This window comes from Arachis stenosperma, chromosome 9, assembly GCF_014773155.1.
Source record: "Arachis stenosperma cultivar V10309 chromosome 9, arast.V10309.gnm1.PFL2, whole genome shotgun sequence".
NCBI classification, from domain to species: Eukaryota; Viridiplantae; Streptophyta; class Magnoliopsida; order Fabales; family Fabaceae; genus Arachis; species Arachis stenosperma.
Window position 1 is genome coordinate 4,009,648 of NC_080385.1, and position 23,604 is coordinate 4,033,251.

The window sequence follows — 23,604 nt, forward strand, 5'->3', positions numbered from 1 at the left end:
TTAAATCAAGAATACACCAAAATTCAAATTCAGAATGTATCGAAAGTACTTCATGATAATGGCACACAAACAAATTTAATTTAAAACAAGCACAGACCAAAAATTCTTCCTCTTCTTTCTTCTTCTTCTAAATTCTTCCTCTTCTTTCTTCTTCTTCTTTTGTTTATTTTTTGTTCTTGTTTTATCTTTTCATATACTCTTTTAACAAGAATAAAAATAAAAAAATAAAATAAATAAATAGAAAGAAACGCATAATGATATAAAATTACTGGGAAGAAGAGGAGGAAAAGAAAAAATGCAGTAACAACAATAAAAGACGATTATGAGAAGAAAACACGCGAAGAATAAGAAGGAACACGAAAAAAAAGAATTCAAAGAAAAATGAAAAAAAGAAGAAAAAAGAGCAGAAATACGAAAAAAAAAGAAAAGAATAAAAAAGAGGAGAGGAACATGGAATCGTTTTATGAAGTTGAAGCGTGTATTCACACTTTAATAATAAAATTGATTTTTTTGTTAAGTTTTAACCAATTTAATTAAACTTGATTATAAAAAAAAAAATCTTAAATGTATAGTATAACTGTTTCTTATATACGTATAAATTGAATTTGAAGTAAGATTTACTTATACTTTTTAGATATCAAATATGAGATGATTGTTGATTTTTTTTAATAATGTCCAACATAAGAGGCCGCATAGTTCTTTTAAAAAAAAATCTCGATGACATGATGTAGAAAATATTTGATAAGATAAACAACTAGCTCATCAAATATCTAGTTTAAAGAAGGAATAATAATATTGTTTGAAAAACCTTTCAAATTCATCATTTGCATAGTTCTCTATTAGATCATTATTAATTTTCAATAATTATTTACCTAATTATTTTGTCTCTTCTTGATTTGACAATTATACATATAAACAATATTATATTTTTAGTAGTTTGAGCAATTGATAAAATTATTAAAAATAAAATAAATTCACAATTAAATACATAATATTTTATCTTGATGACGATAGAATGATAAAAAATGTGTCTAAAACTTTCATCTAAGGTATCTTCTTCTTTTTAAAAAGAGAAATTCATAATTCTAAAAATTAAACTGAATCAAACTGAATCGGCTAAACTAACCGAGTTAATCTGGAACACTTAAAATGATCACTTAATTAATTCGGTTGATCTCATAAACTATCTCCAGAAACTAATAAAAAATTAGTAGAATTGACAGTTAATCAATGAACTGTTGAAAACAACTAGGGTTAAAAGTGAGTCGAGCTTAGCCAAACTAGATCAAGCTCAAGCTCGACTCACGAAAATAAAGTTTGGTTCACGGCTCAACTCATTAACAATCGAGTCTATTTCGTAAGTTCAATCTCGACTCAACAAAAGCTCATGAACTGGCTCGAGCTCAAGAATTGGCTCAAATAATAGGAACATAATCTATAATTCTATATCAATAAATTATAATTTATATATATATATATATTAAAAAATATTAGAAAAATAAATTTAATATATTGTCTCTCTATTAATTATAAATTTTTTATTTATGTCCTACATCAAAATTATATATAAAAAAAGACTATAAAATTTTAAATAATTAGGAACATTAATATATATGTAAAATTATATATATATTAAATTATTAATACGCATATCCTATATGCATTTAATCTGTACTTTTAATATTATATATATTGAACCCATTCACGAACTAATGAGTTGAGCTTATTCAAACTCAAACTCGAGTCACAAAAAAAAAACTCAAACTCGACTCATTTAATTTATGAGCTCAAATCTAAGCTCAAACTCGATTTACTAGCTCACAAATTCAGCTTATCGAACTATTAACGAATCAAATTCAAAGTGGCTCATGAGCTAATTTGATTCACTTCCACCCGTAAAAACAACCGATTTATTTAAAGATTTTCGGTTCCGTATCAACCCCTAAAAACGGCACCATTTAATCTTAAAAAAAAAAGGCGCCTTATTCCCCCCAAATGCAACCCACCAGTTCCACTCCTCTCTTTTTCTCTGAAAATTGAAAATTCATTTGGAGAACCTAGTCCCCAAACGCAGCCCGAATCTCCGCAACGACCGACCCTCTCCGTAGTCATCGCCGAACTCTTCTCCTCCGAGAACAGGTGTCGCGTGTGAAAATCTGTCGCCGTCGTAGGAAGCTCCGTCGCCATCCTAGGAAGCTCTCTTCTGTCGCCGTTGTGTGGAAGCTCTGTCGCCGTTGTCGTCTCCTCTGTTGGAGCTCTCTCTCTGTCTTCGCCGGCAGTTCGCACTCCTCTGTCGTCGCCCTCACTCTCCTTCCTCTCTCGCCGCCGGTAAGCATTGTTACTTGGAATTATTTTTACTTAGTTTTGTAATTCGTACTCTTGTTAATAATTTTGAGTCGCTGATTTTCAGATTTTGATAATATTTTTGTAGTTTTATTAATAATACTGGGTTTAGTGGATTATTGAATGTTTGAGTTGTTGAATGATTCTGTCAAATTTTTTTGTTGAATTAATTTCGTTCATGGTTTTTTTTTTGTATGTTAAAGATGGAACAATTATAAAGTGATCAACAGTTATAAGACAATGCTGTTCAAGAATTTTAAATTGGTTTGTGACGAGTTGCGTCTTTGATTAGTTGAAAAGTTGTTTGTTAATATTTTTTTTGATAGTAGAACATTTTGTGTTTGTGACTATGTGCGTTTTGATTATTTTTAGTTATAAACTTTGATGTTTAAAATTGTTTGTAATTATCTAATATTAAAATTATGAATAATTCATTATATGAAATTGTAAAATTTTAAATTTTATTAAGTTAAAAATGATTCAATTTAAATATTTAAAATTATATATTAAATTTTTAATAATTTTATTTAATATTTAATTAAATCAGTTGAATCCAATCGAATGATTGATCCAATAACCCTTGGTTATCCTTCAAATCCTAAACCAGTAAACCCTACAGCTGAGAAAGCCAAACCATCAACCATGAACATGGATAGGATCAGTTTCTTACCCGACTCTATCCTTTGCGACATTCTCTCATACCTCCCAACAAAACAAGCTGTATCCACCAGCATCCTCTCTCGCAGGTGGCGCCATGTTTGGAAGGATCTACAAGTCCTTGACATAGAGGATAGACCCTTTTGGTCCCGTCGGGGATATCGGTTTGATTCATATGTGAATGCTATTCTATCTCAGCGCAGTGCAAATTACCCTATCAAAAAGTTTCGCCTCACTTCCTATAATAGTTCAGAGGATCTCATCTTAACATGGCTTGATGCCGTCATTGGTCCCCATCTCCAGGAACTCTATCTCTTCATTGGTTTAATGAGGAGAATCAAGTTGCCTGAATCTATATTCACTTGTGTATCACTCAAGTCCCTTGTTTTGAAACGTTATAGTCATTTGAATTATTATCCAGAGTTTCCAAATGTTTATCTGCCATCCCTCAAGAATCTAGAGTTGGATATCGTCTCTGTGGACCCCAGCAAGCTTTTATCCAGCTGCCCTGTTCTTGAAGTTCTTAAGCTCATTCTACAGAACACGACCCAAGAAGGTTTTCATGTTTATGTACCTACAATCCAGATGCCTCGCACATTGAAAAGTTTAACCTTTGAAGATTACACTAGCTTGATGGAAGAGATTAACGTTCGGGAAATATACACTCCATTTCTTGAATACCTGCATATGAGAACGGTGGCCTCGGCGAACTCTGAGCTACAGGTATCAGTTATCAATTTTCCCAACATGGTGGAGGCACATCTTGATCTTTGTCATGAAAGTGTTGAGCATGGGGCTTGGGTGCCCAAGCTCTTCAAGGCACTCCGCGAAACAAAATTGTTGGCATTGAAATATGAAACAACACAGGTAACATGCTTATCATAATCCCATGATTCCTCAAGCTAAATGTTTGATGTAACTCGATAATTTGAATTTATAACTATATTTGATATCTAGTTATCTTCTACACAGTGCTTATTTAGTGCTCCAGCTTTCGAGTTTCCAGAATTTCACCGTTTGCTCAATCTAGAGCTTGATGTTCCATGTTTCAACACAAACTTCCTGCTAAACTTCCTTCATAATTGTCATGTACTTGAAGCTCTTGTAATTTGTATTTGGAAGGTATGAATATATTTCAATTTAAAACTACTGTCTCTATTTCTTTTTCGTTGTTTGTTGTTTCGCTCAGTCGAGAAGTGTTGTTTTTTCTTATCAGCGAGCATATGCTCACCCTGTGGAATATAATGGGCCAAGACCACCAAGCATGGTTCCCAATTGTTTGACATCACATCTCAGGAGTTTTGAGTTTAGAGGATATCAAGACTCTACAGATGAGCGTGAATTTATTGCATATCTTTTACAAAGAGGACTTGTTTTGAAGACCGTGACAATTCATCTTAAATCTGATTTCGACCTAGAGACAAAGTACATTATTGTCAAGGGATTATCTGCTATACCGAGGGGCTCTCCAATATGTCAGCTTAATTTCATTGACCACAATCATGGTATGAACTGATCTCACTATCTCTATTCTCTATTGTTCGTTGATCATTGTTGACAATATATCATGTTGGAGCCTTAAAAGTTTAAAATTATTAAAGTTTCATAACATAGGGTCAATTTTAGGCTAGTGTTCCAACTAAATTCTTAAAATATTTGTTATGCTTCTGAATAAATTTGTTTGATGCCCTGTTGATAAATAATGAAATATACACTTGAACATAGCATCGGTGGTTTGGACTGGCTAACTTTGATATTGACAAGTATTTTCATTTCTCTGGTTCATCCTTAAAAGTCTGTTTTTTTGGTCTCTCATCCTTGGAAATTTATATATGCCATTTGATCCTGTGAGTTGCATGTATGGCTTTGTGATGCAGGTTGATGGCAACTCTACTCTCTGGGCAACTGACAAACGTTTGATTGTTTTACGGTTTACGTACACAAACATGTTGGCTGCAATTTGACAATGTTGCTAGATTAAAGCACTATATAGTATATATTGACTATTGTGTATGAATTTCTGTTTTTGAAAGATGTTGGGAAGTTAAGACCAAGTTAACCACTGCATATTATTGTACTCTTCTGATGTTATCTACGGTTCAATGTTTCTCTATTTTTAAGTTGGATCATTTTTTGTGATGCGTAAAAATATGCATAGTTAATTAGGACTAAATGCCATGGTTTTGCAGAGAAGTCATTTTTCTGACAATGAATTGATGATTTGTATAGCACAAACAGCAATTTTGATTACGCACTGCCACCAATTCAGATTTACATATAAATAGCATTTGATTCTTTGTGGTAAATTGAATCAACTTGACTCAATTTATATATAAATAATATTTGATTCGATTTATATAGAAGTGTTCAGGACATAGGGTATAACTAATTTTAGCTTAGGACATCTGTATAATTTAAAACTGAATTCATTTTATTTGGAGGTAACACTTCTCCTTCCGATGCTCCAAAATTGTATAGGTAATGTCATAACTCAACAATTTATTTTCACTTTCTCAGGTCTTCTAACAACATAGGTTTCTATCTGTGCAGGTTATGTATAGTCTTCCTTACCTTGAGCTGCATCGGATATGCCATGCCCTTTATACTGTGTGCAACAATTTGTTGCTGCCTACCTTGCATAATTTCTGTCTTCGGCATTCCTGAGGAATTTTCACCAAACAGAGGAGCCTCAATAGAATCCATTAACACTCTGCTAGGTTTGACTTGCTTAGTTGTAAATTAATATCTTTTATTTTTCATGACTTAATTGCAGGCTTGCTGCATTTGCTTGGCAAAATATGTAGACAACGACGAACTTAGGGAGCTACCATGCTTTCACATCTTTCATGTAGGGTGTATTGATAAATGGTTAAAGATAAATGCATCCTGTCCTCTTTGTAAATATGAAGTTGGTACAAACAATGAAGGGTCACATTCGACCATGGGTTCCAATGAGCATTAGATGAGAAAACAAAAAGGGAGACAATTCTGTTGTTGTATTCAATGTGCTAGTAATTGCTTACATGAAGTCACGTTACCAAAGAAGAAGCATTTTCCCTGATATTGGTCATATTTGGGTTCTTGCCTTGAAGTGTTGTTTTTTTGTTGCTAGAGAGATGAAGATAGATGCAACATTAGCACCTTTCCCCAATTTTCCATATCAAGTGTTGTTCTAGAATATAGGCTACACTAATATTGTATTGTATGTATGTAGTACATTGTAAACAAATATAATCAAAATGTTGATTTTGATTTACCTTGAGTTTAAAGTTCTTCAGAAATAATTATACAAACCCGGCGGATTCAGTTATACACAGACTTGCAATATCCAGACGCCTTTTCACAGTTGGGAGAGGGAGAACTTGCAAAGAAAAATACATGGGAGTGACGTGTGTGAAGATTTCCATTTCCTTTACCCTCTATCCCCTAATTATAACAGGATCTAGCTTGCTTCAGAGAATTGGTTGATCTCCAATACTTACACAGGAAAATGAACTCACAATCACATTATTCTTGGCACATTTATGGCAAATATCAGATACTAAAATTTTCATTAGCAGTGGTCCTCACATCTAGCCAACAGAAAAATAAAACACACAACACAGCTGTCCAGTTTTACTTACTCAATGCAGCATCCTGATCATGAAGTATTGTCCCAAGAAGTTTGTGAACAGCAATACAGTCTTTAAGTGTCCATTCCCTGACTGGTCCAAGTGCTCCATTACTATCAAGACATTACAGAATGATTTATTATTGCTGAGTGAAACATCAGAAAACGAAATTGATATAGATAGAAACAAGAAACATTAACTGACACAAACATGATACAATACACCAGCTTCCAGAATTACTATAGTAAAATCAATCACATCAAGAACCTAATGGTTGAGCGCTCAGCTTCTAAGACACTCCAAATCAGTTTCTCGCCATCAGTCACAGGTGCATTCATGGGCCCCCGTAAAATCCAGAATTACTTGTAGTGCAAGCAAAATCTTATTTCGTCTTGTATAACATTCAAAAGCAAGCAAGTGTGTTACCAATGAATCAGGTGAATTCTTCTGTAGCAACTTCAAGTACTTCGTGGCTTCTGACAGTGGATCTTCCACCTAAGTCAGGAAAATACATGAGATGCAAGACATTGTCCCCTTCACAATTAAAACAAGCACAGTATATAAATGACAGATGAATGTTTAAAATCAGATTTTTGCATAACATTGATTGACCTGACACTAAGTATCATATTTGATTTTCAGTTTCTCAAATATGAATATATAACATTACATTATTAGAAAGATAGAGTTGGTGCTAAGCAGCTCTAGAGAGATTTAATTTATCAATTTAATGTGTTTGTACTCAAAAGGAAAAGGCTAATGAACAAAAGAATTAGATCTGTACTCCTGGTCTATTCACTCATTCACTGTGATTTTCTATAGTTAGAATTTTCTGCAAAAATCCAAAATACCACAATACATGGTGGCAACCGTCAGAATGGTAAATAGCTTTCACCAGAGGCTAGCTCATACCTTCATAAGATAAATGTCAAAATATATGGTCAGATGTTAAACCAAAATGTACACTGTATAATGCAAAATATCAATGCATTGCATGTCATGAAGGTTGTTGTGTTGATCACCATCTTTTGTAAACAGTACAGCAGCTTTTTCAGCCAAAGCCACCTTTTGGCAAAACCTGATCAGCCTGCAGCATGCGCTTAACACATTCACTATTAACATAACCATCGGCAAGATCCATACACCTGGCTTCATCTGCAAATGCAGCAGCAGCAGCAAAATCACCAGCATGTTTCAAGAGGTAACCAAGAGTATCACAACATGAGATCTACCCCATAAAATAGTTTTACCAAGTCATGAACTAAAACACAAAAAAGTTAACAAGTATTGGCCTGACGTCCTAATTGAATGCTCTAACTCAAGAATAAGTTGTTCCATAATGTCTACCTGAACAAAGTTCAAAAGAATAAAAAGAATAATCAGAACCCATAGGAAACTTATCTTCTACTATACAACATGATGGAAGAAAAAATACAATCAAATATCTCATAGTTTTTCATTTGATTACTGTTGGCTGCTATTTGACAATGTCGCTAGATTAAAGCACTATATAGTAGTTGGGAAGTTAAGACAAAGTTATCCGCTGCATATTATTGTACTCTTCTGCCGTTATCTACGGTTCAGTGTTTCTACATTTTTAAGTTGGATAATTTTTTGTTAGGACTAAATGCCATGGTTTTGCAGAAAAAGTCATTTTTCTGATAATGAATTCATGATTTGTATAGCACAAACAGCAATTTTGATTACACACTACCACCAATTCAGATTTTTTTTTTTGGTCTTAACTCAACTATTGGTGATGAATGTGACAGGTTTATGCAATGCTTTGATACCAATCAAAGATAGTGTTAGACTCTGACTAATTTCATGGATATTCATCCAATCAAACCTGGTCATAATACAATAGTGATAGATTTAGTCTTGCCACCTTCAAAAATAATTTAGAACCTTTTAAGCTACAAATTAGTCATAAACCTTTGAAGCAGTTTTTGTATGATTAAAATTCTAAAGTCTAATTTTATTTTCACTGATTTATAATCCAAATATAGAATTAATTCTTAAATGAATTCAATTATCATTTTATATGATTTATTCCAAAAAAAAAAATTAATTCACAAATCAGTTTATTCCAATTAAAATCAATTCAAATTTAAAAGTATTTTCAGTAGTATTGTAGTATAAAATAAAAGAAAAAAATGTCAATCATAATAATATGTACAAGTAGTAAATCAAACTATGTTTATCCTACACAAGTGGCTATTTGATTCAATTTACTATTTGTCCAACACATTTATGGAAAATTGAATCAACTTTGATTCGATTTACATATAAATAATATTTGATTTTTTAAATTATTGATTGATTATTCAAATCCAAATAAATCGAGACAAAATAAAAGAGAATAATTTAAATTTAATCAAACTAAAAAATAAATTCAAATCATATAATACCGTTTATAATAATCTTAGTCAAATTTATATAATCAAAATCAAAGAAACAAACACCCTTGTTTATCCTTTAAATCCTAAACCCTACACCTGAGTCTAACCTCTCCGGAGACAAACTTGAGAAAGCAAAACCATTAACCATGGACATGGATAGGATCAGTTTGTTACCGAACTCTATCCTTTGCGACATTCTCTCATACCTTCCAACAAAACAAGCTGTATCCACCAGCATCCTCTCTCACAGGTGGCGCCATGTTTGGAAGGATCTTCAAGTCCTTGACATACAGTATATACCCTTTTTGCCTCATCGAGAAGACCGATTTGACTCATGTGTGAATGCTATTCTATCTCAGCGCAATGCAGATTACCCCATCCAAAAGTTTCGCCTCACTTCCTATAAAAATTCAGAGGATATCATCTTATCATGGCTTGATGAGGATCTCACCTTAACATGGCTCGATGCCGTCATTGGTCCCCATCTCCACGAACTCTATCTCTGCATTGATTTAAGAGTTGCCTGAATCCATATTCACTTGTGTATCACTCAAGTCCCTTGTTTTAAACCGTAATATTTATTTGAATTGTTATCCAGAGTTTCCAAATGTTTATCTGCCATCCCTCAAGAACCTAGAGTTGGATTTCGTCTCTGTGAACCCCAGCAAGCTTTTATCCGGCTGCCCTGTTCTTGAAATTCTTAAGCTCACTCTATATAACACGACCGGAGAAGGTTTTCATGTTCATGAACCTACAATCCAGATGCCTCGCACATTGAAAAGTTTAACCTTTGAAGATTACACTAGCTTGAGGGAAAAGATCGACGTTCGGGAAATATACACTCCATTTCTTGAATACTTGAATATGAGAACGGTGGCCTGGACGGACTCTGGGCTACAGGTATCAGTTATCAATTTTCCCAACATGGTGGAGGCACATCTTGATATTTTTCATGAACGTGTTGAGGATGGGGCTTGGGTGCCCAAGCTTTTCCAGGCACTCCGCGAAACAAAATTGTTGGCATTGAAATATGAAACAACACAGGTAACATGCTTATCATAATCCCATGATCCCTCAAGCTAAATGTTTGATGTAACTCGATAATCTCAACTTATAACTATAATTATGAATTATATTTAATATCTAGAGTTATCTTCTACACAGTGCTTATTTAGTGCTCCGGCGTTCGATTTTCCAGAATTTCTCCGTTTGCTCAAGCTAGAGGTTGATCTTCCATGTTTCAACACAAACTTCTTGCTAAACTTCCTTCATAATTGTCATGTACTTGAAGCTCTCGTAATTCATATTTGGGGGGTATGAATACATTTCAATTTGAAACTTAAAACTAGTGTCTCTATTTCTATTTGTTGTTTGCCTGCATATATTGACAAGTGTTGTTTCCTGTTATCAGGGATATGATTTTCACGGGGTGAAGTATAATGGGCCAACACCACCAACCACGGTTCCTAATTGTGTGACATCATGTCTCAAGAGTTTTGAGTTTACAAAATATCAAGACACTGCAGATGAGCATGAGTTTACTGCATATCTTTTACAAAAAGGACTTGTTTTGAAGACAGTGACAATTCATCTTAAATATAATTTGGACCAAGAGACAAAGTGCAATATAGTGAGGGGATTATCTGCTATACCGAAGGGCTCTACAATATGTCAGCTAACTTTCATTAATGGAAATCCTATTTAACATGGTATGAACTCTCATAATCTCTATTCTCCAATGTTCATTGATTATTGTTGACAAAATATCATGTTGGAGCCTAAAAAGTTTAAAATTATTTAAATTTCATTACATTGGGTCAATTTAGGCTAGTGTTCCCCCTAAATTCTTAAAATAGTTGTTGATGCTTCTGAATAAATTTGTTTGATGCCATGTTCCTTGAGAAATAATGAAATATACACTTGAACATTGTATCGGTGTTTGGATTTGCTAACTTTGATATTGACAAGTACTTTCATTTCTCTTTTTCATCCTTAAAATTTTGGCATTTTTTTTTTCGGGGTCTCTTTAAAGCACTATTTTGTCATTTTGTGCATCAATTTCTGTTTTTGAAGGTAGCTGGGAAGTGAGAGTTAAGACTAAGTTATCCCCTGCATATTATTATACTTTGTACTCCATGGACGCTATCTACGGTTCAATGTTTCTATATTTCTAAGTTGGATAACTTTTTGTGATGCGTAAAAATATCCATGGTTAATTAGGACTAAATGCCATGATTTTGCAGAAATGTGATTTTCCTGACATTGAATTGATGAATTGTATAGTACAAACAGCAATTTTGATTACGCACAACCACCAATTCAGATTAGTTTGGTCTTAACTCTTAACTGTTGGTGATGAACATGACAGGATTATGCAATGCTTTGATACCAATCAAAGATAGTGTTAGACTCTGACTAATTTCATGTATGTTCATCCAATCAAAGCTGGCCCTAATACAATAACGATAGATTTAGTTATGAAGCCTTAAAAAATATTATAGAACCTTTTAAGCTGTTTGTATATGATTAAAATTTTAAAGTCAATTTAATTTTCGCTGATTTATAATCCAAATATGGTATTAGTTCTTAAATTAATTCAATTATCATTTTATATGATTTATAGTATAAGATAAGAGTTACTTGCTTATACCAAAAGAAAGGGCCTGGTTTTACTAGCAATAAGCAGATAGTATAGGAAAAAATTTTAAAATAAAAATGAACCAATTTAATTAAATTGGGTTCGTCTAGTGGTTAGCTCATTAATCTGCTTATATAAGTGTTGAGGGTTCGAATTTTGCTTTATGCATGCAGTAATAGAGCTCGGTACCGCAATAAATTAATCTTTGACCTTACGAGTTAAGAAATATCGTGAAAAACTAATAAATAAAAAAAAACCAACTTGTTTTACCAATTTTATAAGTCCCAATTAACGAGTAATATGAGATAAGTACCAGAGTTAATGAAATATATTAACATTTTAATTTTGCAAACGCGAAAATGGACACACATTATAAAAAAATATAACTAAGTCATAAAAATATAATTTTTTAAAAGAGTAAAGTATCGTTTCTGTCTTTAATATTTGGGAGGTGTTTCTAACGGTTAAATTGTTCTATTTGTATCCCTAACGATTATAAAAATGATTCAATATTATCCTGCCCATCGATTATATAACAAATCAGATTGTATTTCAATTATTCTCACTTAAATGTATTCATTTTCAATTGAGTCTCACTTGAATGTATTCGATTTTAATATTGTATCCACTATTTGTGTTTATGTTCAATTATGCCCCTAAAAAAGTGAATTATGTAAATATTGTAGGATTAGTTTTAACTTTTGATGAGTTATTTTTCGAAATGGACTGTCCTAGATATTTGTATTCTAACTTCAAGAAGAGATTTTCAAAACTCAAACTAAAGCTCATGATGTGTAATTGACGGCAGGATAATATTGAATTACTTCTACAAACGTTAGGAATACAAATGAGATGATTAAAACGTTAAAAACACAAATATGACTTATCACAAACGTTAAAGACAAAAACTTTATTCTTTTATAAAATATATAAAAATATTTAATATTCTGTTGTATATTATAAAAATCAGACTCACTTAAAAAGATTACATATATAAAAAACTTTATTATTACTAGAATGAGACTCGCACGATGCGCGGAATGGTAAATTAATGATAGTATATAATAAATATTAAAAAGAACAAAAACGTGTAGATTTTTGTTTAAATAAGTTATTTTTAATAAAAATAATTGAAATAGTATAAAGTAAAATTATCTGATAATATTTTTCTTTGACTCACTCTGTTAGACAATATTTCAAGTGATGCATATTTAAAATAGTATTGGAGAATGTTTAAAATTGAATCTTTAATTTCTTTCACAATACCTGTGAGTAAACAGTTTATTTTTATTGTACTTTTAATTGGTCTATATAAATTATTTGTATCTTTTATTTCAAATTTTTTATAGTATAGACTTTTTTTTTCTTGTAACAAATATTTGAATTTGTTCATCATATTTTTCTTCACAATTACATAAAAGAATGTTCCCTGCATGTTAGTAAATCATAATTAATAATTAATTAAAAAATTATTACATTTATTTTTTTAAAATTATTAATAAAGGAACAATGAATAGCATATTGAAAGAAGTATAATTTTAACGATATTAAAATACAATTATATATAAAGTATTATAAAATAATATAAAAAATATAAAAAGAAAAAATAATTAAAGTATTTATTCATTAATTCAATTTAAAAATATAATAAATAATTAAATATATTTGTTTTGTACCTTTTTATCTAATATAATTATTTCTAAACAAAGAGATGTTAATGTTTTCCATAGACGAACCATGCGAACTTTAACCAATTGTCTATTTGTTTGGAGATATTGTCCAAAGAATGATGCTCTAAGTTTCAAATGTTGTGTAGTTTAAAAATAAATTTCTTGTACTAAATTTGATGTTATTTGAAGAAAAAGTAATAAGAGACTTATATAAGTAGTTTAAAGAGTATGAAATTTGAATATTTGTAACGTAAAATTTATTATGATTAATAATATTATTATGACATTTGTAATATGAATGTTTATTACATTTAATAAGTTATTTATAAAAATTAATAAATTAATTATTATAGGTATAAATTTATTGTATTGTTTATAACGGTAAAATATAATAAATATAGGGATATGAATTCAATGTCTTTGTAGGTTACAAATTTGATTGGACACTATTAATTTTTAATTATATTCATTGGTAATTTTACACTCTAATTTATACATACTGAAAAATAATAGTTGATTTGACAAAATTTGAGTAGTTAATTCTAAAGTTTTGTCAAGTAAATAATGTTACTAACACATTATTAGTAAGAGGAAAAAGACATCTTTGAACCGCTAATTCAATTTCGAGATATTGGCGCTAAATTCAGTTAACGTAAATTTTCCTTTTTTCAAATTTTTTAAAACATTTTTTATTTATTTATTTATAAAATAGTTCAGCTAGGAAATCTAACTGTTTTTCAAATTCTGCGTTCAAAATCAAATTTAAAATATTTTCGTGTTTTTTCTTCTCTTCTTGTTCTCTCACCCGCGACACAGACACTCTCCTATTTCAAGCCCTAACCAGTAACCACCTCCGCCTCTACCCCAGCGATCTCCACCACGGCGCCGCCTCCTGCAGCCACCGCTCACGACGCATAACAGCACCATTGGTAATCATCTTCTCCATACTATTACATGATTATTATTTCCTCTTCTATACAAGATTTTGATTTTGAAATTTTTAGTTCACATAGATTGATTCACATATTCAAAAGATGATAATGTAGACAATGATTTATCTGAGCTAATATGTCGTTCTTAATCAAACAGCTTGAGATTCAAAATTGACAATGGTAAGGCCTAAGAAACTGAAATCAGAAGCAAAACCAGAAGCAAACACCATCAAAGACGACCTGATCAGCAACCTACCAGACCCGGTACTTTGCCACATCCTCTCATTCCTCCCAACAAGAAGTGCTGTGGCCACCGGAATCCTCTCTCGCCGGTGGCGCCACGTTTGGAAAGATCTTCAAGTCCTTGACATATACGGGAGATCCTTTATGGCGCCTGCGCAGGAAGCCAAGTTTATTGCTTATGTTGATGCTATTCTCGCCCAGCGCAATCCACTCCCCATCAAAAGCTTCAGATTGTGTTGTGGGTTAACTGATGATGAATCCCTTGAAATGTGGGTTGATGCCTGCGTTGGACCCCATCTCCGCACCCTGTATCTCGATGTCACTCTCTCATGTTTGGAGTTATTTTTGCCTAGCGACGTATTCACATGCAAATCACTAGTGTCCCTTGTTTTGAAATGTGAGTTTATTTTGGATAATTTACCTTATAAAGTTTGTCTCCCATCCCTTAAGAACATGGAGTTGGATTTAACAGATGTAGATTGTGATCATATTTTATCTGGCTGCCCTGTTCTTAGAACACTTAATGTCAGATTAAGTAATCCCTTCCAAAAAAAATGGGTTGAGTTGCATAGAATTCGCATGCCTCGCACCCTAAGGCGTTTAATCTTTCAGGAGTCGAGGCCTAGCCATAATGATATTGGGCATCTTGAGATAAATACCCCATATCTTGAATACTTGCACCTCAAGATACAAACCCCTTGCTTACGGTTTGTGGTTGGAAAATTTCCCAAGATAATGGAAGCACATCTTGATATTTTTCAGTGTGTTGAATTTGAGCATGATGTTGATTGGGTGGCTAAGCTTCTTAAGGCACTATGCAAAACAAAATTTTTGGCATTGAAATATTGCACAACACAGGTAATATGCTTATCCTAAATCCATGATTCATTGAGCAAAATGTTTGATGTAACTTGATATTCTAATTTCTGATGAATTTGTAACTGGTGGTGATGTGTTTATATTTAATATCTTGTTATCTTGTACACAGTGCTTATTTCAAGCTGCAGCTTTAGAGCTTCCGAAATTTCACAGTTTGCTCCATCTAGAGCTTGATGTTCTATCTTTCAACTTAAACTTTGTGATGAATATGCTTCATAATTGTCAAATGCTTCAAGTTTTTGCACTTCATAACCGAAAGGTACTAATACTTTCAAGTTTAACACTGCCTGTGTGGCTGTTTGTTGTTTGCTTGCATCTTTAAGAAGTTTTGTTTCTTGTTGTTAGCGTTATTATTCACATCCATTGGAATATGCTGGACCGGCGCCCCCAACCGGAGTTCCTAATTGTGTGACATCACATCTCAAGACTTTTAAGTTTAGAGGATATGAAGACACTGCAGATGAACGTGCATTGACTGCATGTCTTCTTGAAAGAGGACTTGTATTGGAGACAGCAGCAATTCAACCTACGTCTGATTTTGAACTACTGACAAAGTATTGGATTCTCAAGGGATTATCTGCCTTACCTAGGGGCTCTAATATATGCCAGATTAAATTTGACTCACTTGACTGACTAAACTGATTTTGCATAGGTATGAACACTCACTGACTATATTTGCTAATGCCGATTGTACTGAAGCTGTTGGCTAAAACTTTTCATTGTTGTGCCTAGAAAACGGTGTAAATTGTTGAATATTGAATCAATTTTAGGCCAGCATTTCACTTGAATTCCGTTGATGTTTATGAATACTTGTTAAAAATACCATGTTGTATTGGTAACTTCGAGTCTTTGAAAATTTAATACAAAAAATGTTCACCAATTTAATATTTACAATGTGCATAAGCTCTTGAAACAATTTATTATGATGTTGATGACTTGATGGGAACTCTACTCTTTGGCAATAGCAAATCTTTCATTTTGCCTTTCACTGTTTTGTTCATCAAACACATAGGCTGCAATTTGACACACTCTTGTTTGATTAAATCTGCATATTATTATTCTTATTATTTTCTTTTTCTATGATTGCAGGTTTTGAAGATAGCCGTGAAGGTATGTTATCATCCACTGCAATATATTTACCGATTTGATATCTGCTACAGTTAATCCTTCTATTTACTTTAGAAGTTAGATAGATTTCAATGATGTGTAAAAGATATTCAAAGTCAACTATGTTTAAATTAGTTTTTTTCAATCATGACTGGATTTTATGTAATTTTTATTGGACGAATTATTTATCACAGTATAGCAGCCGAGTTTCCGCATTAGCCAACTCTGGCTCTTTGGTGTGCAGTGTGCACTATTAACGGTTGTGAATAGGACAAGATTTATCCACTGCTTTGATATCCAATACTTTGCATCACTGCTTTGAAATTGTAGAATGAACTCAAGGTCCAATATGCATGAGATAAGGTTACAGTGGGTTTCATCTTCCTAAAATAGTAAAGGAGAATATTCTTTAGCAACATACAACATTATGTTACCAACGTCCATTTTGAACAAGTACTTATAAATTTTGAGGTGGCAGTCATCAGTAGTCAAATCATCAACTGATGAGTTGAAGACATGGTTACTAAAGAGTTGGTACAAGGACAGCTACACTGTTTATAATTTGCTATATTTTGTGATTAGATCATAAAAAATCTGTAGAGAGAATTTGGTATGCAGATAATGATAAATTGGCTAACCATAGTTAAGGAGTTAAAAAGGCTTTAAGCTTGCGGTCTAAACTGTGTATTTATCTTGGAAAATGATCAACTACAAATTTAGATTGAGCTCATTCCAAGAGAAGATATTCATCAAGTTACATTTCAAACATTCTCCGAGGATTGGCGATCAGAAGGCTTAACATTATCATGTTCAATATTTGTCTCTGATCTGCGTCTTTTTGAAGGATATAGCAGGTAATGTTGGCATATGAAGAGGATGTCAAAGAATACCGACACCTGCAACAGTTTATTCCATCAATTAGCACGAAGAATTGATAAATTTTGAGTTATTGATATAGCTCTTTTATGCACTGAGTTCATATTTGTTCCTTTAAAGAGAAACCAAATCAAGAGAATTATTCATACCAGGGATAATAGTAGTTTCCCTATGTTTCCATAAAAGTTGACCCAAGAGCCTGAAAATCAAAGGCAGAATTTGAAAACTGTTTGTTGAAACTACAAACCTAAACAAGTGAATCACTTGGTAAAGAAAATTACATACCTTGATCAACAGATTGCATAACCATTTGTAAATAGTTTGCTATGCCTCCAGACAAGTCTAGTAGAATATTACCAATGCTCCAACCCTCTGTACTTTTTCTTCTAAAGTTCATCACTGCCTGTATTGATCAGTATAAATATCTCTTCTTTAGGTTATGTATTTGCATTTGCACAACTTAAATTTATGTCTCTGAAATTAATATCACTGGAATAGATTCTAACCTGAGGAATATATTTTATAATAGTCATGCATACTTGGATTCCACTGCAGGAAAATCAATTTCAACAAAAATTAGAAACAACTTCTAAAAGACAAATTTCTTTTAAAACCAATGAAAAATTATTGATCCTTCACATGCAAATAGTTTAAAAATCAACAATGGCAAGTTAAGTAATGCAATTATGACCAAATAAAAATAATGAAAACAGGTAACATACCTGAAAATAGAGAGTAGCCAAAGCCAATGATGATTGTGCAAAGATACAAAGAAACACACTGCTGCAATTGACCAAGCAACAAGAAGGATTCCAAGGGCGATTTTAGAGATTCTTTGTCCTCCGCGCTACATGAAAATGTCGAACACTTTTAGCATAATTATGAACTCAAATCAAATTCAAAGAAAAAAAAAAAAAGAAATCAACAAAGAAAAGAGTATAGAAGTATAGCACTAACTTCATAGATTGCAATCTGAAACAACGAAATTGCTGTCAGCAGAACAGCATGGGCTGAAAAAGCAACATCATTTGCCGCCACTGGTATCATCTAAAATAAATTACGCCACAAATTCACAAACATTAATAAGATTCCATATATAATTAGAGGAGTTAACAGTAAACATGTATGGATACAGAAACAAACCTCTTTTTGACCATATTTGTCTTTGTACTGTTTCTGAATAGCAGAACTAAAGTACAGAGAAGCATTGTATATAAGATAGGCTGTGTGCTTGGTCAGATTCAGCACTACAAAATCGAAGTTCAACCCCACCACACTAAATCACAAAACAAAAGTTAAAAGGGTCATCAAATATGTTGATACTTAGGAACTCTTTATTTCAAGTTATGCATATATATATAATATACCTCTTCCTTCTGAAATTCAGAATGACTTGTGGATAGAAGCTGATTGACCAACAAGCAAAAGCAAACCAGCCAAGAACTTCATAGGAAACGTGGAGAGGAACTGAATTCCAAGAAGCCATAGTTAGAATTTTAGTGTCTCTTTGTGAAATGGAAGACCCCACCAACTCCAAAGATGCTTTAACGCAATAATGGTATTTGTATTTTGTAGTGTTCCTTTATAGTTTATACCCCGTGAGGCCGTGACCACTAGATAAAAAGATGGATCTTAAGTCTTCCCTTTTATATGGGATGGATATGAATGTATTGAACCAAAATTGTGACTTAAAGGAGCATTCAGGCATTCACAACAGTATTACCATAAATAGAATGTAGCTGTTCTTTGATTGAGTTGTAGCTTGTACGTATTTCGGTATTTTTTGACCACTTGGTCTGAATTGCGTCAAGATGCATTCCGAGGAGAAAAGAGTGAATAGGCTATCCGATGCGTCACAATTATCTCGAAAGGACAACGAAGTCCCAAGAAAAAAAATAAAAAACATTCACTTGATCTTTTTTTAGACTGATTAGTCTCTGTGCAAATAAATAAATAAATAAATAAATAACATTGACTTTTTTTTGTACAAAAACTAATCAGTTCTATAAAAATTCATTTAAAGTCTTAAGCACAAAATAATTTGTTTCCTAAAACTTATAATATATATTCAGTGATAATTAACCAAATTAACATTTATTCAATTGATAATTATGTTAGTAGGAGAGTTCGTTAATTTGATTTTTAATGGATACTTTTAGCTTTATCTTTAAGCCCTTCTTATAAGTAAAAAATGTGTGTATTTTTTATTAATTAAATAAATTTTAATTTTTGTATATATTATATTTTTTTATCAATAGTTTAAATTTAAAAGAATAATCTGTTAATTAAGCTAACTATTTTTTTGAAATATTATAAACAAAATAAAACTCAAACTCTAATAACTTATTTGTTATTCTTAATATTTCTGAAAAGCATTAGTATTTAAAAGATATATTAATATATGTTTATATTCTATATAATGAAAATATAAAAAATATTAATACGTAATTTTAAAAAAAATAATTTTTATTATATAATCTAAAAATATTATTTTTTATTATTTTTATGACTTAAATACAAAATGTTTTAGTTAAATTATATATTAATTTACATTTTAATTAATTCTATTTTTATATGGACTAGTATACTAAGTTACTAACTACTAAACTAAAGAGTAGAGAGATCGTTTAACTCTTTTACTGTAGATTAAAAAATGGTTTTCAGTTTCCACCTAACCTAACTGTGTAAACTGTTACCAAAATAAAAATAAATAATAAAAAAATAAAAAATATTATTTATATACTAAAATTAATTATTAAAATCAATTATCAATATATTTATATATAAATACATGTATAATTTAATTTATTTTTAATGTATATTTATATTTTAATATATATTTTATATTAAAAAATAATTTTGGTGTACGCTTACCATAACCCTTAAAAAAAAAGTAACTGCGTTAGTGGTTTCACATTCACCGCTTTCACGATTCTCACAATTCACAGAAACACTGCTTCCTCCTTCAATCCCTAACTATCTCCTCTCAACTCCGGCACCGTCACCGCTCACCAGGCACCTTCGGTATTCATCTTCTTCATTGCACTTCATGCTTCTTTTTGTATTTCAATCTTATTTCCCTTTCCAATTTTCAGTTCACATAGTTGACAATAACGTAGGAAATTATTTGGCTGAGTCATGTTACTCTTATTCTCTGCAGCAAAACGAATTCCTAAACCAGAACCAATTCTACTTGATTCAATTCCAGAACTAACTTTCTTGAGAGACAAATTTGACAATGCCGAAACAGAATCAAAGGAATTTAAGTGGAAAGGTAGCTATTAAAAGAACTCGAAAAATTGATAGGATTAGTAGCTTACCGGATTCTTTGCTTTGCCACATCCTCTCATTCCTTCCAACAATAGAAGCCAAGGCCACCGGCGTCCTCTCCCGCCGGTGGCGCCACCTCTGGAAGGAAGTCCCAGTCTTGTACTTTGAGGATGATCCCTTTAACCGCCCTGGATTTTCAGATGATGAAATTGAAGAGTGCTTTGTTGATTTTGTTGATAATGTTGTTGCTCAGCACAAGGTCCCCCACGTTGAAAAGTTCAAACTCGAATGTAGTGTCTGTGGAGAAGATACTCTCACAAGGTGGATTTCCTCAGCTGTTGGACCACACCTCAAGGAGTTAGATCTCTGTCTTTGTATCTACCGTGATGATTACCCCGAGACTTGCGACTTGCCTCAAAGCGTTTTCACTTGCGCCTCACTCGAGTCCCTCGCTTTGAAGTACCGGATTTATCTGTATTCTCTTCCGGATGTTTGTCTGCCATCCCTCAAGAACCTAGAATTGGATACCATCTATGTGAATCCTGAGAAGGTTTTATCTGGTTGTCCTGTTCTTGAAAATCTTAAGCTAATTTTAGAGGCCTTTCCCTTAAATCCTGGTATTAATTATCCTGCAATCCACATGCCTCATTCCTTGAAGAGGTTAACCTTTGCAGATAAAAGTCGTGAAGACTCTCTTAAGCTTCTTGAAGTAGATACCCCATATCTTGAATACCTAGATATCAAACTCCAGGGGCATTATTTAAATGTTTTGTTTAGCCATTTTACCAACATGGTGGAAGCACAGCTTGATATTTACCCACAAGATAAGCATCTTGATTGGATACCTGAGCTTCTCAAAGCACTTCGCAGCACAGAACGTCTAGTGTTGAAACTTGATACAACAACGGTAATATACTTCTGTTATCCTCATGATCTCTTGAACAAAACTTTACATTGTTAATTTCTGAAATGTTCATATTTGTAGTTTTGTTTGTAACATCTTGTTGTTTTGTGCATGTAGTGCTTACTTCGTGCTCCAGCTCTAAATTATCCGGAATTTTGCCGTTTACATAATTTAGTGATTGATATTCCATGTTCGAACTCAGCATTTCTAATAAACTTAATTCAGCATTGTCCTATACTTCGAGTTCTCATAATTTACAATCAGAAGGTGTGCGCACTCTTCAAGTTCAGCCTTATGTCTATATCTAATTTTTATTTGCTTGCATTTTTTGAAAGTATTGTCGTTTCTTGTTGTCAGGGTGGATATTTTTGCTCAGAGAAACATAGTGAACCTAGCAGTTGGACACCGCCAGCCAACCATCCTATTTGTGTTACATCGAATCTCATGATTCTTGGATTTTCAGGTTATCGAGACTCTGCAGATGAGCGTGCATTTATTGCCTATATTTTACAAAAAGGACTTGTTTTGGCAATAATGAAAGTTCTTATTAATGTTGAGCTTCGCCCGAAGAAAACATATACAATTCGCAAGAAATTATCTACTCTACCGAGGGGCTCTAAAACAGTCCATCTTATAATTAAGTGACTAATCAGCACTTATGTGGTACATACCTTTCACCATCTCTATCTCGATGGTTTTTTTATGTCAAAACTATACAAAGTTGTATGGTACTAAGTGTTTTCGTCCTGGTTGCATAAAATGGAAAAATCTTAGTCCATGCTCAATTTTATTTTTATGTCAGTTTTACACCTGAATTCCTCAAATGTTTGTAGAACCTTTTGATTACTTTTCCAAAACACTAAGTTGTGTGGTATGATGCCGTGGGCTTGCAGAAATAGGCACTTTAACTTAGTAATGATGGTTAGGATTGATAGTTTGGAAATACGCATTTCCGTCTTTTGATTCTACCTTAGGAATTAGGATGTTTATAATATTTCAAAGAATCAGCATTTTGATAGAGCATGAATAACCTGTTGTATAAATCTGTTGTTGAAGCAGGTTGATGGCAACTATGCACCATCTTTGGCAATCCCAAATCTTTGACTTATTCATCTGTTATGTCACAGAGAGGTTATAGGATTTGTTTAATACTTAGTTGCTGGGGCTGCATTAGAACGGCATATTCCGTTATAGAAGTTATGATATCTGCCGAGTAATATTGTATTCCTTCGATGCATGATGCTTTTTCTACCTTTTCTTGTTTTTTTCCATTTACTCTTAAGGTTGTGTACTTCTAAAAGATGTATATTTCATGTCATGATTTGATAATTGAGTTTCCTGACTACAACTGATTTTATGTAACTCTTGAAGGAAGAATTACGTTACATAATATAGCAGCCTAGGTTAGGCAGTTGCCATATCTGTTTCTTTATTCTTCAGTGGTGGAGATAAATATGATCTGATTTGAGGAAATTTTCACCATGTATATTTGCAGTCCCTTTTTGCTTCACTTGAAATGTTTGATGACTCTAGTCCTTATCACTCCTTAGTAATTGAAGACTATAGTCTTTAGTGATTGTTTTGCAATGCCATGTTTTCTAGTCCAAAAGAATGATGTTAATGCGTATAATTTCTCTGGAGAGATATAACAGCGAATATGGTATAATTGAGATTTTGATAATATGGAAGCTTTTTGCTGTGCCTGCGTATCAATTATTCTCATTGAGATAATGGCTAATTGCCTAATTCTACTAAAGCTGTCTAAACTTGTATAGTTGTAATATGATATTATCTTGTATAATCCCTTGAGCTTGCAAAAGTAGATACTTCAACTTAGAGGGAAACAAACTTGCCATAAAGTTGCCCTTAGTAAGTTGCAACTAATTCAAGGCAGGTTGATGGCAAGTAACAACTCCACCGATATCACAATTCACAATTGTACTCTTATCAATAACAGAGGGACTGTTGTTTAAGGAAACATTGAACAATCCATTGTACAATTTTCTATGATAGATAGAGTTGCCAATGAGTTTGTTTCACGTCCCAAGCAAACTTTGGCAACCATTGAAACA

At 32.5% G+C, this 23,604-nt stretch overlaps 3 protein-coding genes across 4 annotated transcripts; 2 read left to right on the top strand and 1 right to left on the bottom strand.

Annotated features, from left to right (window-relative positions):
* The first annotated feature begins 2,877 nt into the window (after nt 1-2,877).
* Nucleotides 2,878-5,103, top strand: LOC130947990 (putative FBD-associated F-box protein At5g56820). Its single transcript, XM_057876701.1, has 4 exons — nt 2,878-3,867; nt 3,973-4,122; nt 4,217-4,505; nt 4,878-5,103. Exons 1-4 carry the CDS (start codon nt 2,905-2,907, stop codon nt 4,880-4,882), a joined length of 1,407 nt encoding a protein of 468 aa, XP_057732684.1. The 5' UTR covers nt 2,878-2,904; the 3' UTR covers nt 4,883-5,103.
* An 11,702-nt stretch (nt 5,104-16,805) lies between these two features.
* LOC130951127 (cystinosin homolog) lies at nt 16,806-19,036 on the bottom strand. The gene is made up of 8 exons (XM_057879741.1): nt 18,726-19,036; nt 18,502-18,634; nt 18,316-18,405; nt 18,081-18,205; nt 17,865-17,907; nt 17,644-17,761; nt 17,508-17,557; nt 16,806-17,378 (listed from the first exon to the last, which is right to left on the bottom strand). The coding sequence occupies exons 1-8, from the start codon at nt 18,842-18,844 to the stop codon at nt 17,244-17,246; spliced, it is 813 nt and encodes a 270-aa protein (XP_057735724.1). The 5' UTR covers nt 18,845-19,036; the 3' UTR covers nt 16,806-17,243.
* A 1,236-nt stretch (nt 19,037-20,272) lies between these two features.
* LOC130947500 (FBD-associated F-box protein At5g56370-like) lies at nt 20,273-23,184 on the top strand. Of its 2 annotated transcripts, XM_057876201.1 has the most exons (5): nt 20,273-20,382; nt 20,519-21,535; nt 21,650-21,799; nt 21,890-22,195; nt 22,592-23,144. In XM_057876201.1, exons 2-4 carry the CDS (start codon nt 20,597-20,599, stop codon nt 22,175-22,177), a joined length of 1,377 nt encoding a protein of 458 aa, XP_057732184.1. In that variant the 5' UTR covers nt 20,273-20,382; nt 20,519-20,596; the 3' UTR covers nt 22,178-22,195; nt 22,592-23,144. The 2 variants fall into 2 exon arrangements, with proteins under 2 accessions (XP_057732184.1, XP_057732185.1); XM_057876202.1 differs by lacking the exon at nt 21,650-21,799 and having other exon boundaries at nt 22,592-23,184.
* The last annotated feature ends 420 nt before the right edge of the window (nt 23,185-23,604 follow it).